The 13,459-nt window shown below is 41.1% G+C and overlaps 1 protein-coding gene across 3 annotated transcripts in view; it reads right to left on the minus strand.

Moving 5' to 3' along the window:
• Window positions 1–13,459, minus strand: part of LOC112246418 (centrosome-associated protein CEP250-like) — an 86,967-nt gene that overhangs the window by 7,475 nt on the left and 66,033 nt on the right. For 2 of the 3 annotated variants that reach the window (XM_042327195.1, XM_024414730.2), the window contains exon 18: window positions 13,249–13,335. In XM_042327195.1, coding sequence (XP_042183129.1) covers window positions 13,249–13,335 — 87 coding nt within the window. Of the gene's footprint in view, window positions 1–7,651; window positions 8,454–13,248; window positions 13,336–13,459 lie in introns of those variants that run through there. The other variant, XM_042327196.1, reaches the window with a different exon arrangement.

A 13,459-nucleotide genomic window follows, 5' to 3' on the forward strand; every position in this document is an offset into this window, starting at 1 on the left:
TGATTTTCATGAATAGGAAGATTTTCTAGGGATATTTATGTCCGCTGCGTTATGCTAATTAGTTTGAGGCGATGATTACGCTCCCAGATCCGGGTTTGAGAGTCGCAAGAAGTTTTTAAGAAGCAATTGTTTCCAGGAAACAGGATACCCCATTATAATCAATGGGAGTATGGCGATCTTCGTGGTCAATATTTTTTTGTAACATAATCATGTATGAATATTTGCTTCTATTTAACCAGATGTATATCCTTGAACCATTTACTTTAAAATCCCACACTGAAATGAGGATATGAGGATAATTGTTTTTGCTACCGGCAGCTAGTTTTGACGTCACAATCTTGTGTAGAGAAGAAGAGCTAGAACTTATATGGTCATTGCAATCCGTGGGAAAGATGTTCCAGTCTCCTCCTTGCCTACAGGCTGATAGTGTTTATATCAGATCTATTTTTATGATCGCACCACTTCCCAGTGTTTGTTCTTCGGGTATGGGATACAGTTTTGATTCTGCCCCTGAACAGGCAGTTAACCCACTGTTCCTAGGCCGTCATTGAAAATAAGAATTTGTTCTTAACTGACTTGCCTAGTAAAATAAAGGTAAAATAAAATAAAAATTTTAAAAAGCATGGCTTGTTCAGGATTTAACTGCACTAATCTCTATTCCAAGGAGGACCATTTGTTTGGTAAGTCTGGAAAGATTTTCACTTTCATATTTTCATGTCAACTAAGGCTAGGCTTAGGCTAGTAGAGGGTTAGCTAACAGATAGCCTAGCTTCTAATGCTAGCTTTAGCATGAATGTTCCAATTTTATGTTAAATAATGAGCAACATGAGAAGCATTGTACAGTGCATTTGCTTGTTTGCTAGTAGCAAGTATGTTCATGAGTCATGAATACAGGTTTGTGACAGAGGTCTCATTTAAAAACATTTTAGAACCATTATTTAACTAGGCAAATCATTAGCTAGATAATGTTAGCTAGCTAGCTAGCTAATATCATTTGGAAGACCCATTTGCGACCAAGCTTTAACTTCCCCACTGATGTCTTGAGATGTTGCTTCAACATATCAACATAATCTTCCTGCCTCATGATGCCATCTATTTTGTGAAGTGCACCAGTCCCTCCTGCAGCAAAGCACCCCCACAACATGATGCTGCCACCCCCGTGCTTCACTGTTGGGATGGTGTTCTTCAACTTGCAAGCCTCCCCCTTTTTCCTCCAAACATAACGATGGCCATTATGGCCAAACAGTTCTATTTCTGTTTCATCAGACCAGAGGACATTTCTCCAAAAAGTACCATCTTTGTCCCCATGTGCAGTTGCAAACTGTAGTCTGGCTTTTTTATGGCGGTTTTGGAGCAGTGGCTTCTTCCTTGCTGAGCGTCCTTTCAGGTTATGTCGGTATAGGACTCGTTTTACTGTGGATATAGATATGTTGTACCTGTTTCCTCTAGCATCTTCACAAGGACCTTTGCTGTTGTTCTGGGATTTGCACTTTTTGCACCAAAGTACGTTCATCTCTAGGAGACAGAACAAGTCTCCTTCCTGAGTGGTTTGACGGCTGTGTGGTCCCATGGTGATTATACTTGCGAACTATTGTTTGTACAGATGAATGTGGTACCTTCAGGCGTTTGGAAATTGCTCCCAAGGATGAGCCAGACTTGTGGAGGTCTACAATTTTTTTCTGAGGTTTTGGCTGATTTCTTTTGATTTTCTCATGATGCCAAGCAAAGAGGCACTGAGTGATAAGGGAATTTATATGTTTAAAGTAATAACTAAAGGATTCCACCCTGAAATTAATTCCATAATATGTGTGTTGCTGTGTAGTGGTGTGAGAGTTGAGACAACAAAGGACAACAGGAAAGAGGCTCCTTCCAAGGTCCCTCTAATCTAGGGAGGGAGGGAACGGAACTGCATGGAACTGCCAGCTTGGTAGTGATAAACGAGGAATGTGGACTGTGGGGAAGGATACAGCCCACCTACTGTTTGTGTGTCTGTGTGTCCATGTAAGTAGGACTGTGGGGAAAGATACAGCCCACCTACTGTTTGTGTGTCTGTGTGTGCATGTAAGTAGGACTGTGGGGAAAGATACAGCCCACCTACTGTTTGTGTGTCTGTGTGTCCATGTAAGTAGGACTGTGGGGAAAGATACAGCCCACCTACTGTTTGTGTGTCTGTGTGTGCATGTAAATAGGTGGGGGGTGGGAGTTATAAAATGACATGTCTTTGCATTTTGGACTTTAGAACGTTCTCTGAATAAACCTTACGGACCTTTTGCAGAAGCTGAGTCTTTGCCTAATTATTATTAAATCCAGGGTCTTACAAACCTCGGGGATTGGTCAAAGCTTAAATAATTGTTTAGTTATCAACATTGGGATTGAAAATTCTTGTGACACTGAGTTTGAAGGTAGGCCTTGAAATACATCCACAAGTACACCTCCAATTGACTCAAATGATGTCAGTTAGCCTATCAGAAACTTCTAAAGCCATTCCATAATTTTCTGGAATTTTCCAAGCTGTTTAAATGCACAGTCAACTTAGTGTATGTAAACTTCTGACTCACTGGAATTGTGATACAGTGAATTATAAGTTAAATAATCTGTCTGTAAACAATTGTTGCATAAATTACTTGTGTCATGTACAAAGTAGATGTCCTAACCGACTTGCTAAAACTCTAGTTTGTAAACAAGAAATGTGTGGAGTGGTTGAAAACGAGTTTTCATGACTCCAACATAAGTTTATGTAAACTTCTGACTTCAACTGTAGATATGGTTAAAGGGACTATGCATATATGATAAACAGAGTGTAGCAGCAGCGTAAAAGAGGGCTTGGGGGGTGTGCACACAATGCAAATAGTCCGGGTAGCCACTTGATTACCTGTTCAGGAGTCTTATGGTTTGGTGGTAAAAACTGTTGAGAAGCCTTTTTGTCCTAGACTTGGCACTCCAGTACCGCTTGCCATGCGGTAGTAGAGAGAACAGTCTATGACTGGGGTGGCTGGGGTCTTCGGCAATTTTTAGGGCCTTCTTCTCACACCACCTGGTGTAGAGGTCCTGGATGGCAGGCAGCTTAGCCCCAGTGATGTACTGGGCCATACGCACTACCCTCTGTAGTGCCTTGTGGTCGGAGGCCGAGCAATTGCCACACCAGACAGTGATGTAACCAGTCAGGATGCTCTCGATGTTGCAGATGTAGATCATTTTGAGGATCTGAGGACCCATGCCAAATCTTTTTAGTTTCCTGAGGGGGTTAAACAATAGGTTTTGTTGTGCCCTCTTCACTACTGTCTTGGGGTGCTTGGACCATGTTCGTTTGTTGGTGATGTGGACATCAAGGAACTTGAAGCTCTCAACCTGCTCCACTACAGCCCTGTCGATCGGGTGTGCTCAGTCCTCCTTTTCCTGTAGTCCACAATCATCTCCTTAGTCTTGGTTATGTTGAGGGATAGGTTGTTATTCTGGCACCACCCGACCAGGTCTCTGACCTCCTCCCTATAGGCTGTCTCGTCGTTGTCGGTGATCAGGCCTACCACTGTTGTGTTTTCTGCAAACTTAATGAAGTGTTGGAGTCGTGCCTGGCCATGCAGTCGTGGGTGAACAGGGAGTACAGGAGGGGACTGAGCATGCACCTCTGAGAGGCTCTAGTGTTGAGGATCAGCGTGGCAGATGTGTTGCTACCTACCCTCACCACCTGGGGGGCAGCCCGTCAGGAAGTCCAGGATCCAGTTGCAGAGGGAGGTGTTTAGTCCCAGGATCCTTAGCTTAATGATGAGGGTACTATGGTGTTGAACTCTGAGCTGTAGTCAATGAATAGCATTCTCACATAGGTGTTCCTTTTGTCCAGGTGGGAAAGGGCAGTGTGGAGTGCAATAGAGAGAGCATCATCTGTGGGTCTGTTTGGGCGGTATGCAAATTGGAGTGGGTGTTGATGTGAGCCATTACCAGCCTTTCCAAACACTTCATGGCTACGGACGTGAGTGCTACGGGTCTGTAGTCATTTAGGCAGGTTGCCTTTGTATTCTTGAGCACAGGGACTATGGTGGTTGCTTGAAACATGTAGGTATACAGACTCAATCAGGAACATGTTGAAAATGTCAGTGACGAAACCTGCCAGTTGGTCAGCACATGCCTGGAGCACACGTCCTGGTAATCCGTCTGGCCCCGCAGCCTTGTGAATGTTGACCTGTTTAAAGGTATTACTCACGTCGGTTACGGAGAGCGTGATCACACAGTCATCCGGAATAGTTGATGCTCTCATGCATGCCTCAGTGTTGCTTGTCTGGTAGGTTCGTGTCACTGGGCAGCTCGTGGCTGTGCTTCCCTTTGTAGTCTGTAAAAGTTTGCAAGCCCTGCCACAAAAGACGAGCATCAGAGCCGGTGGTGTAAGATTCAATCTTAGCCCTGTATTGACGCTTTGCCTGTTTGATATTTCGTCACAGGGCATAGCGGGATTTCTTATAAGCTTCCGGATTAGAGTCCCGCACCTTGAAACCGGCAGCTCTATCCTTTAGCTCAGTGTGAATGTTGCCTGTAATCCATGGCTTCTGGTTGGGAGTCACTGTGGGGACGACGTCCTGATGCGCTTATTGATAAAGCCAATGACTGATGTGGTGTACTCCTCAATGCCATCGGAACAATCCCGGAATGTTCCAGCCAAAACAATGCAGGAGTGGCTTCGGCACAAGTCTCTGAATGTCTTTGAGTGGCTCCCCAGACCACGGACTTCAACCCAATCGAACATCTATGGAGAGATCTGAAAATAGCTGTGCAGCAAAGCTCCCCATCCAACCTGACAGAGCTTGAAAGGATCTGCCGAGAGGAATGGGAGAAACTCCCCAACATTTTTTACAGTACCAGTCAAAAGTTTGGACACACCTATTCATTCCAAGGTTTTTCTTTATTTTTACTATTTTCTACATCAAAACTATGCACTAAGAAATATGGAATCATGTAGTAACTAAAAAAAGTGTTAAATCAATATATATGTTATATTTGAGATTCTTCGAAGTAGCACCCTTTGCCTTGACAGCTGTAACGGATTTCCTCCTCTTCGTCTGAGGAGGAGTAAGGATCAGACCAAAGTGCACTGTGGTAAGTGTTCATGATGATATTTAATTCAAACTCAGAACACTAAACAATAAATGACAACGTGAATTTACAAAACCGAAACAGTACCGTGTGGCCCAAACACTCACATGGAAACAAACACCCACAAACCAACAGGGAAACCCAGGCTACCTAAGTATGATTCTCAATCAGAGACAACTAACGACACCTGCCTCTGTTTACCATACTAGTCCGAACACAAAAACCAACATAGAAAATCAAACATAGACTGCCCACCCCAACCATACTAAAACAAAGAATAAAATAACATAACTATGGTCAGAACGTGACAACAGCTTTGCACACTCTTGGCATTTTCTCAACCAGCCTCATGAGGTAGTCACTTGGAATGCATTTCAATTAACAGGTGTGCCTTGTGGAATTTCTTTCCTTCTTATTGTGTTTGAGCCAATTTGTGTTGTGACAAGATAGGGGTGGTATACAGAAGATAGTCCTATTATGGAAAGAATAGCTCAAATAAGCAGAGAAATTACAGACCATCATTATTTTAAGACATGAAGGTCAGTCAATCTGGAAAATTTCAAAGACTTTGAAAGTTTCTTCATGTGTAGTCGCAAAACCATCAAGCGCTATGATGAAACTGGCTCTCATGAGGACCGCCACAGGAAAGGAAGACCCAGAGTTACCTCTGCTGCAGAGAATAAGTTCAGTAGAGCTACCAGCCTCAAAAATTGCAGCTCAAATAAATGCTTCACAGAGTTCAAGTAACAGACACATCTCAAAATCAATGAAACCACTACTAAAGGACACCAATAAGAAGAAGAGACCAAGAAACACGAGCAATGGACAGTAGACCGGTGGAAATCTGTCCTTTGGTCTGATGAGTCCAAATATTTTGGTTTCAACAGCCATGCCTTAGGTGAATGGATGACCTCCGCATGTATGGTTCCCACCGTGATGCATGGAGGAGGAGATGTGAGGGTGCTTTGCTGGATTCAAGGTTTATTTAGAATTCTAGGCACACCACAGCATCCCATCTATCATTTGATTTTCAACAGGACAATGACCCAACACACCTCCAGGCTGTGTAAGGGCTATTTGACCAAGAAGGAGAGTAATGGAATGCTGCATCAGATGACCTGGCCTACACAATCATGGTTGAGATGGTTTGGGATGAGTTGTATCGCAGAGTGAAGGAAAAGGGGAATGGAATACCTAGTCAGTTGTACAACTGAACGCATTGAACTGAAATGTGTTATTTCATAGTTTTGATGTCTTCACTATTATTCTACAATGTAGAAAATAGTCTAAATAAAGAAAAACCCTTGAATGAGTAGGTGTGTCCAAACTTTTGATTGGTACTGTATTTTTAATAAATACCAACAATTTCTAAAAACCTTCTTTTGCTTTATCATTATGGGGTATTGTGTGTAGATTGATAAGAGGAAAAAACAATTGAATACATTCTAGAATAAGGCTGTAACGTAACAAAATGTGAAAAAACTCAATGGGTCTGAATACTTTCTGAAGACACTGTAGCTGTGCAGCAACGCTCCCCATCCAACCTGACAGAGCTTGAGAAGATCTGCAGAGAAGAATGGGCGAAACTCCCTAAATACAACTGCACCAAGATTGAAGCATCATACCCAAGAAAACTTGAGGCTGTAATCACTGCCAAAGGTGCTTCAACAAAGCACATTACTGTGTAACGGGTCTGAATACTTATGTAAATGTCATATTTCATATTAATTTTTTTATATATATTTGCAAAAATTTCTAAAAGCTTGTTTTTGCTTTGTCATTATGGGGTATTGTGTGTAGATTGATGATTATGTTTTTATCCGTTTTAGAATAAGACTGTAACCTAACAAAATTTGGAAAAGGTCAAGGGGTCTGAATACTTTCCGTATTCACACTTGATCTCACACGCCCATCTAGAAGAGGAGAGGTAGGCTACTGAAGATGAAGCAGCGAATTTTGAGTGTGTGTAAATAGTACGACAAATATGTTTTTAATAGGTAGGCCTAGGCATACAAAGCAGAAAGATGACCATTTCCAATTAATCTGCAAGACAACATAAACATTTTAATTACAAAATCATCAGATTCAAAAATCAAGTTAAACAAAATGATTGCACACAGAGTGAGTCTATACAACTTATTATGTGACTTGTTAAGCACATTTCTACTCTTAAACTTACCTAAACTTATTTAGGCTTGCCATAACAAAAGTTTGGAATACTTATTGACTCAAGACATTTCAGCTTTTCATTTTTTATAAGTTTGTAAAAAAAATTCTAATGACATAATTCCACTTTGACATTATAGGGGTATTGTGTATAAACCAGTGACAAAAATCGCAATTTAATCCATTTTAAATTAAGGCTGTAACACAACAAACTTTGGAAAAAGTCAAGGGGTGTAAATACTTTCTGAAGGCACTATACATTCGAACAAAGAACACCGTGGTTAGAGCGTTGGACTAGTAACCGGAAGGTTGCAAGTTCAAACCCCTGAGCTGACAAGGTACAAATCTGTCGTTCTGCCCCTGAACAGGCAGTTAACCCACTGTTCCTAGGCCGTCATTGAAAATAAGAATTTGCTCTTAACTGACTTGCCTTGTTAAATAAAGGTAAAAATAAGAAATATAATTTTTTTAAATGTCACAAATAGTGTGTCCCCATTTATTGAGTACGGAGACAAATAGCAAAGGTGTCTGGGGCCGGATTTGAAGTATCTAAATATTGAGTAACCTACCAATCAATGTATATTAAGTGCCATGAAGGGCACAATCTTACAATGTTGCAGTACAGAAATTAAAGCTTTATGATATATGCCAAAAGCCTGGGCCTCTGATGGAGACTGTAGAACTGTCATAAACACCTGCTTCACTATTCCCCCTTTTCTCTAGGAGCATTTGTGTGCCCAGGCCCCATAGGCATATCGAAAGGGTCCCTCCCTGGTCACCAATGTAGCTGACCGATGTCAAGAGAGAGAAGTGCCTTAACAGAATGCAATCTAAAGCTTGTGTGGTCCAAAGACGGGGACTCTAACACCTATGGCAAAAGAATGGGCTCCTGACGGAGACAATATAATTCTCCCCGCTGAATGTTACAATAGTAGCAATAGTTACCTGTTAAACTGATTCTACATTCAATTTAGACTTTAAGTCTAAATTAGTTGGTGTTCTTCAACCCAAAAGGCACTCGACTGTGTAAAACAAAATCCACAAAGGAAATACAACAGGCAAATGCATATGTGGTCCCAATGTCTAAGTAGTGACGGCAGGGCTAGTTCAAACTGTAGTAGGATGGTTCTCCTCACAGGTGAGTAAATCAGCCCAGGCTTGGTGAATAGCACTTGGTTGATCTCTGGGAGCAGGACACTGGAGAGCTGAATAGAGACAAAAGTGAGAGACAAGAATGAATAAAATAATTAATCACGGCTAAGGAATGTAGTTTATGATTTTAAAGGTTTTTGTAGTCTTGAATTATTACTTAGAATAAACTAGGGCTGACCCCATTTAGTCAACTGGTCAATTGTTTGGTCAATAGGCTGTTGATCGACCAAGATTATTTTAGCTGAGCAGCTGCAAATAGATTTTTCTATTTAATGGCACACACCTTTCTGATTCAGTCTGTCTCAGTGAACTAATCCATCGTGGAAGCCGCAGGGATGACACGGTCCAAGAAGAAGGGGAGTGTGGATAAAATGCACAAGGCACGTCTCTCTCCAGAATGCGTTCTCGCCCGCCATTTTGAACGCATTCATTGTTTCATAACTTCATTGTGTGAATTGTTTGCCATTTAATTGTTAGATTCTATCAATTCCCCATTACATACACTGAGTATATAAAACATTTAGAACACCTGCTCTTTCAAAGACATAGACTGTCCAGGTGAATCCAAATGAAAGCTATGATCACTTGTTGAATCTACTTCAATCAGTGTAGATGAAAGTGATGAGACAGGCTTCGGGATCGGTGTCCCTTCCACGGGACGGTTGAGCTAACGTAGGCTAATGCGATTAGCATGAGGTTGTAAGTAACAATAACATTTTCCAGGATATAGACATATCTGACCTGTCCAATTTATAGTAGCTATTACAGTGAAATAATACCATGCTATTGTTTGAGGAGAGTGCACAGCTTTGAACATGAAAAGTTATTAATAAACAAATTAGGCACATTTGGGCAGTCTTGATACAACATTTTGAACAGTAATGCAATGGTTCATTTGATCAGTCTAAAACTTTGCACACACACACACTGCTGCCATCTAGTGGCCAACATCTAAATTGCAGCTGGGTTGGAATAATACATTATGGCCTTTCTCTTGTATTTCAAAGATAATGGTACAAAAACAAAAAACTAGAACGGTTGTTTTTTCTTTGTATTATATTTTACCAGATCTATTGTGTTATATTCTCCTACATTCCTATCACATTTCCACAAACCTCAAATTGTTTCCTTTCAAATGGAACCAAGAATATGCATACCCTTGCTTCAGGGCCTGAGTTACAGGCAGTTAGATTTGGGTATGTTATTTTAGGCGAAAATTGAAAAAAAACGGGGTGGATCCTTTTAAAGAATAATTTTTAAGCCTTGAGACAATTGAGGCATGGATTGTGTATGTGTACCATTCAGAGGGTGAATGGGCAAGACAAAAGATTTAAGTGCCTTTTCAAAGGGGTATGGTAGTAGGTGCCAGGCGCACCGGTTTGTGTCAAGAATTGCAACGATGCTGGGTTTTTCCACAATCAACAGTTTCCTGTGTGTATCAAGAATGGTCCAACACTCAAAGGAAATCCAGCCAACTTTACAATTGTGGGAAGTATTGGAGTGGGCCAGCATCCCAGTGGGATGCTTTTGACACCTTGCTCCGACAAATTGAGGCTGTTCTGAGGGCAAAGGGGTAAATAATATGTATATGGAAAAATACACTGTTTAACATTTCGACTAATCGATTGGTCGGAAGATCAGACTACTCTCAGTCGACCAAGATACTTTTTTGTCGGGGACAGCCCTAGAATAAACTGATAGCTAAAACGCTCCTTGTCCCAGAATAACATGCTAGCTAGTGATAAAGCTATCTGCCCCTGCTAGCTAGCAACATATCTACTTGTTGTAACTGGCTAACTAGCAAGCTAGCTACATTACCAAGGTTGCTGCATTCTCAGTTGGGACTCTATTTACAGATTGCATTGATGATATCACATTTCTAACTAGTTAGATTACAGATAAATAAAAAATACTTTACCTGATAGCAACTTGTCGGACAGAACTCACCAGATGTCTACTACCTTAGATGCGGATAATGTGATTGGCAGACATGATCAGCAGAGATAGTACCATGTATAAGACACAAGTTTCAATTGGTTTACAGATTAGTACCCAGTGGTGTTTGCCTGTCCAGCTAGCAAACATAAAAGTATTTAGAAGAATACTTAATTTTTTTTGACACTGCCAACAAACAGAAATGTGTTCAGAAGAATATAAATATATAATATATAAAAACCAGCTCCTCTCTGGACAAGATCAATCATCTCAAAAACCAAAGCAAATAGCTTTCTACGGTCTACCATCTAGAGTGGCTCCAGTCAATTTGAGTGGCTCCATGCACTAACTGATTGTGCCACAGACAAACCGTTAGTGTGCGGCTCAGGCCCAGTCAATGCGACAACAAGAGCCTTCTTTTTGTTGACCAATAAGTAGACTAAACCATTAGAATGCAATTTTGTGTGGGCCCAATTGAACATTTCCAGGGGGAAACTATTGCGAAACACTATCATTTCACTATTACTTTAGATACAGTGGGGCAAAGAAATATTTAGTCAGCCACTAATTGTGCAAGTTCTCCCACTTAAAAAGAAGAGAGAGGCCTGTAATTTTCATCATAGGTACACTTCAACTATGACAGACAAAATGAGAAAAAAAATCCAGAAAATCACATTGTAGGATTTTTAATGAATTTATTTGCAAATTATGGTGGAAAATAAGTATTTGGTCACCTACAAACAAGCAAGATTTCTAGCTCTCACAGACCTGTAACTTCTTCTTTAAGAGGCTCCTTTGTCCTCCACTTGTTACCTGTATTAATGGCACCTGTTTGAACTTGTTATCAGTATAAAAGACACCTGTCCACAACCTCAAACAGTCACACTCCAAACTCCACTATGGCCAAGACCAAATAGCTGTCAAAGGACACCAGAAGCAAAATTGTAGACCTGCACCAGGCTGGGAAGACTGAATCTGCAATAGGTAAGCAGCTTGGTTTGAAGAAATCAACTGTGGGAGAAATTATTAGGAAATGGAAGACATAGAAGACCACTGATAATCTCCCTCGATCTGGGGCTCCACGCAGGTCTCACCCCGTGGGGTCAAAATGATCACAAGAATGGTGAGCAAAAATCCCAGAACCACACGGGGGGACCTAGTGAATGACCTGCAGAGAGCTGGGACCAAAGTAACAAAGCCTACCATCAGTAACACACTACGCCGCTAGGGACTCAAATCCTGCAGTGCCAGACGTGTCCCCCTGCTTAAGCCAGTACATGTCCAGGCCCGTCTGAGGTTTGCTAGAGAGCAATTGGATGATCCAGAAGAAGATTGGGAGATTGTCATATGGTCAGATGAAACCAAAATAGAAATTTTTGGTAAAAACTCAACTCGTCGTGTTTGGAGGACAAAGAATGCTGAGTTGTATCCAAAGAACACCATACCTACTGTGAAGCATGGGGGTGGAAACATCATGCTTTGGGGCTGTTTTTCTGAAAAGGGACCAGGACGACTGATCCATGTAATGGAAAGAATGAATGGGGCCATGTATCGTGAGATTTTGAGTGAAAACCTCCTTCCATCAGCAAGGGAATTGAAGATGAAACGTGGCTGGGTCTTTCAGCATGACAATGATCCCAAACACACCGCCCGGGCAACGAAGGAGTGGCTTCGTAAGAAGCATTTCAAGGTCCTGGAGTGGCCTAGCCAGTCTCCAGATCTTAACCCAATAGAAAATCTTTGGAGGGAGTTGAAAGTCCGTGTTGCCCAGCAACAACCCCAAAACATCACTGCTCTAGAGGAGATCTGCATGGAGGAATGGGCCAAAATACCAGCAACAGTGTGTGAAAACCTTGTGAAGACTTACAGAAAACGTTTGACCTCTGTCACTGCCAACAAAGGATATATAACAAAGTATTGAGATAAACTTTTGTTATTGACCAAATACTTATTTTCCACCATAATTTGCAAATAAATTCATTACAAATCCTACAATGTGATTTTCTGGATTTTTTTTCTCATTTTGTCTGTCATAGTTGAAGTGTACCTATGATGAAAATGACAGGCCTCTCTCATCTTTTTAAGTGGGTGAACTTGCACAATTGGTGGCTGACAAAATACTTTTTTGCCCCACTGTATATTGAAGACATTTTCTGAAATTACAATGCAAAAATATTACATGTTGCTCTTTTTTCAAATATCTGGATGTCCGACAAAGATGTATGATACTATATGAATAGGGAAATTATTTCAAATCCCATCCCTCCTTGAAACACATATACATTGGCTGGATCTGAATACCCATACTAGCCTACTACATACTTAAACTGCATAATAATTTCAGCGTTTGATCTAGAATAATTCACTCAGCTTTTCCGACTCAGCTGTTTGACAACACCTGCTAATCAGATAAATTGATGGGCTGTACCAAAATTAACGAATGGTTGGAGTCAACGCAATCACGCATTAGATTATGCATTGGGAGTACTATTTTCGAAATTCCACATACTATAAAACTACTATTTAGTACGCTCTTATGGGTATTCGGACATAGTCATTGTTAATTTACCATCGAAAATTTTTTTTCAAGCATCTGCTAGAGGGCATTGATGTAGAGGGCAGATCATTGGGAGTGGTCGGCATTTACCTCTCCTCTCCTATTTGGGCGTGCGAGATCAAGTGCCCAGGCCTAGTATATGTGCTGTCTCAATGAAATAGAGTAGGCTGCCTATGGAAGTTATCTTTCAAAGGAAACCACATATGATTTGACTGTAGTTTACCACAGTGTCTGTAAATTAATGTTGTTAATGGAAAGAAGTGGAGGGCGCTCAACCAACATGAGTCGAGGTACAATCAAAAGATTGGATCATTTCTCTGAGTATTTTCTAAATGCTAGGAGGTGAATGCATGTACCCTGTGAACAGCTTTCAGTTCCTCCTTCAGAGAGTTGGTCTCCTGTTTGAGGCACTGCAGCTCTGTGTCCCTGACCCGTAGGATCACCTGCAGCACAACACAACAAATGGAGGTTAAAAAAAGACATAAGTGTTAAGATAATTTGTCAATGGAGGTTTAATAATAATAATAAAATGTACCCTTTGGAGTGACGTTCATATAATTTTTTATG

The sequence above is a fragment of the Oncorhynchus tshawytscha genome, linkage group LG09 (assembly GCF_018296145.1).
Source record: "Oncorhynchus tshawytscha isolate Ot180627B linkage group LG09, Otsh_v2.0, whole genome shotgun sequence".
Taxonomy (NCBI): Eukaryota; Metazoa; Chordata; class Actinopteri; order Salmoniformes; family Salmonidae; genus Oncorhynchus; species Oncorhynchus tshawytscha.